This window comes from Elephantulus edwardii, unplaced genomic scaffold (genome assembly GCF_000299155.1).
Source record: "Elephantulus edwardii isolate Elephantulus edwardi_28Jun2011 unplaced genomic scaffold, EleEdw1.0 scaffold00030, whole genome shotgun sequence".
Lineage (NCBI taxonomy): Eukaryota > Metazoa > Chordata > Mammalia > Macroscelidea > Macroscelididae > Elephantulus > Elephantulus edwardii.
The window spans coordinates 4913420-4918949 of record NW_006399780.1 but is presented as its reverse complement, the minus strand read 5'-3'; the positions used below and the strand labels follow the sequence as shown (position 1 = coordinate 4918949).

The following is a 5530-nucleotide window of genomic DNA, read 5'->3' as shown; positions in this document are numbered from 1 at the left end:
TGGAAACCCAAAATCTCTGTAAATGTTTATGAAAATTAATAAAATATAGAAGAAGAAAAAAAAAGAGCGCTAGTGGCACAATGGTTAAACAGTTGGCTAACTCCAAGATTGCAGGTTCTGACCTGCCTGCAGCGCCATGGGAGAAAGTCTATAATGCCATGAGTCAGAACCGACTCATGGCTGACCCTTCATGACGTTTTCAGAGGCTGTAAAGCACACGGGCGGAGATTGTCCATCTTTCCCCTTCAGAGCTGGTGGATTCAAACCACGTGCCTTTGGGTTGGCAGTGCAACTCCTTACCACTAGGCCACCAACCATTCCCTCTTGCAGATTTAACAGTCCAGGAACCTCGGAAGGGCAGCTCTACTCTGTCCTTTAGTCATCACCTATGGATCCAGAGTCGGGATCTTTTTAATGGCATCCCATCACAGCAGGCCTTTGTCTACATCTCATAAACTAATGAAGGTATTAAAACTTTAGCCCCACTACCCCTTCCCACTGAGACCCTGATTGTAGTAAAACAGAAACAGATGGCCTTTTGGTAGTAGCTTGTTATTTTTCTGTAAAGAAACCATAGGTTCTCGCCTCTTCTTGTTTTCACCTTGTACATGTTATGCATGACTTTGATGCATGTCTTAACCAGAGACCAAGATGGCCATGCTGCTATCACTTAAGACTGATCTTAGGAGACAACTAATGTTCTCCTCCAGTTACCACCCAGAAGAATGGCTACAGCATCAACTCTTCAAAAACCAGGCGCCATAGTGCACCACCTGCCCCTACACCCTTGCCCCATCTGTGGTTATTACTATCACATACTTAACACCTAGAGAGACATAAACATAATTTTTCTTTGATTTTTCAGCTGACAAAGCACTTATTGATTGCTGTAGATTCGAGCATGGCTCACAGCGACCCTGTGAACAAAAGGCCTTAAAAAGCCCTTCTGTTGCCATTTATTGCCATTTATCAAAGTTCATAGAAAAAAAATAAGTTCATTCCAGAGGCATGCTGTTTAGGAAGAGGATGTCACTCCTGGTTAACAAAAGCACTAGGTCCAGACAAAGAAAGAAAGAGATTTTTTATTAGCATTGTTACAGGCAATGCGTTACATATGAACTGATCCTTAAAGTGTACAACCCCAACCAAGCTTTAAGCAGAGAAATCAGTAGAGTGAAATCTATATTGTACACAAGTGCAGAAATAGGATCACTCTGAACTTCAAACAGAAGACTGAAAATCACTTTACAAAAAAAGTAAATAAAAATAACACCCATTTTTTGTTTTTATATTTAAAAAAGTGCCAGCTCTTCAGTGGCAGAGCATCAAAAATACCAAAGGATCGTCCAATTAACTTGGTAATGCTCGAATATTGAACTGTTCATCCCCTATATGGGCCAAGCCTGTCCTGGTTTTTAAAGCTTAATTTAAGCATTTCTTATTGTCATCTTTTGGAGCACTAAAGTTTCTCTTTCTCTACTATTATGAATTTATTAAATGTGTCAGCCTAACAGTTAGCTAACCTTCATCAGTTACAAGTGTTAAGACCAAAGATTTTCCCTTTGTAAGGCTTAACTCTGAATACAGTGAAGAATGAAGAAACCAAACACCAGAGTCTTAGAAAGTCAAATGATAGCGGAGCCAGTGCCAATTTAGAAAAGCGCTTTTACCCTTACCTTAGAGTTCTACTTTGGTAAATATTAATATTTAACCAGTTAGCAAAATATTTAACCAAGTTAGCAAAATTAACACCGTCATTCCATAGTTAACTCTTTTGTGCATAGTTATGTTGCAAGATGAACTTCACATTTGATAAAGCAGACTTGGAAAACAGTTTTGCAAGAAAGGATGCCTCCCTTTCAATACCAATTTAAGCTCAGGGAAAATTAATATAGACCTCTTGCAACTGCTGTTGATCTACGGTGGTGGAGAGCGTGTGTGAATGCTAAATCGTCTGATACCCAGCATGACTTCTCTTCCTGCCAATGAGATATGCAATCAGGACGATGAGGACAAGTCCTGCGAGGGCGCCACCTACAGCAATGGGGATCAGCATGTTATTTTCATCCAGCTGACATTCTTCCACTGAAAAGAAAAGCAAAGGTGCACAGGTCACATTTGTTTTCACCATTCAGATCTTCTAAATAAGTATATCTTTGCACCTCACCTCTTCCCACTCTCCAACAGGGCAATGAACATGAAACCTGGGTAGGAGACTACAAATTCCAATTAACAATTATGTAGAAGTGAATGGAGCTTTCTGCATGGCTGCAAAGTCACGGTCCCACAAATGCACCCTAAGGCTAAGTGTTCAGCTGCTGAAGGTCTGCCATTCAAACCTACCAGCTAGCTCCTATAGAGACACCTTCCACTAAACACTACCAGACAGTTCTACTCCAGCCAACAGTCAATGCATTGGAATCAATCAATGGCACCCAACAATATGGTGCCACATTAGTACAAAAAACTGCCAGTCAGTTGTCACTGAAGCAAGAAAGCTGTGCTGCAATCAGGGCCATTAAGCAGAATGCTGCTGTTATGTACTGCTGGGTAGGAAATGACTCATAGCTGACCCTTCAGAAGGCTTTCAGAGGCAATAAATCACATAGACTGCCCATGAAGTAGCTGGTGGATTCTAACAGCATGCCTTTGGAATCACAGTGCAGCTTCTTATAGTAGGCCACTAGAGCCTTCCAATATATCTATGTTGTTGTATGTGCCCTTGAGTAGGGTATGACTCAAAGCAACCCTATGAACAATAGATCTGAACCTTCTCCTATCCTGTGTCATCATCTCTGATACACTTGAGCACACTGCCACAGTCACTGTATTAATCCATCTCTTCCAAGATCTTTCTATATTTTGCTCACCCTCATTTCCAAGCATGCTGTCCCTCTCCAAGGAAACAGCCTCTCCCAGCAACATGCCCTAAGTATGAGATGAAGCTATGTCATCCTTGCCTTCAAGGAGCATTCTGGCTACACCCTCTCCAAGATGTATTTTGCTCTTTTGGCAGTTCACAGGATATTCAGCACTGCTCTCCAACACCATGAGCTCAAAGTCATCAATTCTTCTCGGTCATCCCTATTCGCTGTCCAACTCTTGGGCACACAACAAGTGACTAAAACGACCAGGGCCTGAGCCAGGCACACTTTAGTCTTCAAACTGACACTGCTCTTCAGTAAGGAGAAGTCCCTGACAGTAGACTTGCCTAATGCAATATGTTTCCTGACTGCTGGTACCAATGTTGATTGTGGATCTAAGTAAGATGATACTGTTGACAAATTCAATCTTTTCTCCATCTTTCATTATTCTGTTTATCAATCTAGTGGTGAGGATTTTTGTTCTCTTCACGTTGAGATGCAATCCATATTGAAGGCTGTAGTATTTGCTCTTCTGCAGCAAGTTCTTCAAGTCTTCCTCACTTTCACCAAGTAAGACTGTGTCATCTACGTAACAGGGGTTTATGAGTCTTCCTCTGATCCTGATGACACATAACCTTCACAGAATCCAGCTTCACAAAGGATTTGCTCACACCACAAGATAAACAACCCAATTACAAAATAGGCACAGGATATGAACTGACACAATAAGACATTCAGATGGCTAACAAGCACATGAAGAAATGTTCAAAACCCCTACCTCTAAGACAGATGCAAATCAAAACAACTATGAGATACCATCTAACCCCAGTAACAAAAGCAAAATTCAACACAGCAGTAAACAACAAATGCTTGCGAGGTTGCGGACAAACTGGAACCCTTATTCATTGTTGGTGGAAGTGTAAAATGGTGCAACCACTGTGGAAAGTGGTGTGGTGCTTTCTCAAAAATTTGCAAATAGAGATACCATTTGACCCAGCATTTCCACTACTGGAAATATACCTTAAAGAGACCATAACCAACATCCAAGCAAAAATATGTACACCCATGTTTATCGCAGCTTTGTTCACAATAGCAAGGAGTTGGAAACAACCTAAGTACCCATCAACAAACAAGTGGATAGAGAAGCTGTGGTATATATACATAATTGAATACTGTGCTGCATTGAAAAGCAAGGAACTCATGAAATATTATACAAAACGGGTGACCCTGGAGGACATTATGCTGAGTGAAATATATCAGTCACAAAAGGACAAATACTGCATAGTGCCACTGTTGTAAACTGGGACTGACATCAAGGTTGAGGAGAATCTAAGAAAAGAGGGGATAAATAATGTACACTGCATTGAAACAGATGAGGGAGAGAACTGTATAAAAGAAATATAAGATTAGGTATTATTTTCATGACAAGAGTCCAGAGTAAAAGCTGCACAGTTAAGTGGATTGGGAGATGGGGACTGTATAACAATGAAAAAATTTTTTTCTTTTCAAAGAGGAAAGAGGAGGTGGGGGCAGGGAGGAAAATGTGCAATAATGAATGAATGGAAATCCAAATCTATAAACTTTCATTAAAATCTTAATTAAAAAACCAAAACAAATCAAAGAATTTGCTCAGCATACAAACTGCACAGGTACAGACAAAGGATACAACCTTGATGCACAGTTTTCCTGAGTTTAAACCATGCAGTGTTCCCTTGCTCCTTGTGAGGCAGATTAAGTAGATGTATTTTTATATTCAACTCTCATAGAAGAACCACAACTATTTCTTAAAATATTATTCTTATGCTGTGCCATGTGTTCATATCTCAGATAATGGTGAGCCTTTCTAAAAGAGAATACAGGAAAGGCAATTTTCCCCTCAAAAAAATTAAGAACGGAAAACAGCTCTTTGTAGAGAAATATGTAGTTTCCACCACCAACTCCTTGCTCCCAACATAGAAGCTATTTAGTATCCAAAATAGAACCACAGGATGTGAGGACTGTGAAAGGGTCTTAAACACTTCAGTGCCTACCGCCACCGTGAACATCCAAGTCAGTGCTACGTACCAGAGCCAAACTCGTTGCCCTCCACCTTGAAAGCCTGGACCCAAACGCTGAATATGTTGACAGAAAATGCCTGTGTAACTTGAATGCTCTCCTCCGCATTACATTTGTAAGAATTCCCAACAGTGGCTTGAAGTGCCCTCAGTGACTCATTGGCAGCCTTAAAAGCAGGGTCTGCAAATGCATTTAAGAAATCTGGTTATTTGGGGAAATCCTGGGTGGGGAGGCACATTTCTATAAATTATGGAGTCTTACCTTTGGCGTCAGAAAGCGTTGTAGTTAACTGGATTCCTTGTAGGAAAAACTGGTTAGACGTTGTATTCTTAAAGAGAAAGAAAATAATCCTGAATCAAATATATTAGATTCATTTTTGGGAGGGGAGGTTGGTCAAAGTTGAGAGGCCATATGATAATATTTACTTTTAATATTTCTAGTTTTAAAAAGGATCTATGATTGAATTTTGTACAATCAATGACCTATTCATTGCAAATACGTTTTATAAGAAACATAAACGCAGGTTATACACATGGATTTCACCTGATGGTATGCATAGAAATCAGATCGATTACATCTGCGGAAAAAACCGCTGGAGAAGCTCAATATCA

General features: G+C 40.2%; 1 protein-coding gene across 1 annotated transcript in view; it reads right to left on the bottom strand.

Moving 5' to 3' along the window:
- Positions 1–1945: 1945 nt before the first annotated feature.
- LAMP1 (lysosomal-associated membrane protein 1) overlaps positions 1946–5530 on the bottom strand; it is a 31098-nt gene continuing 27513 nt past the window's right edge. The window contains exons 8-10 of the mRNA XM_006883808.1: positions 5181–5247; positions 4929–5099; positions 1946–2085 (exon numbers count right to left, since the gene is read on the bottom strand). Coding sequence (XP_006883870.1) covers positions 1946–2085; positions 4929–5099; positions 5181–5247 — 378 coding nt within the window. The remainder of the gene's footprint in view (positions 2086–4928; positions 5100–5180; positions 5248–5530) is intronic.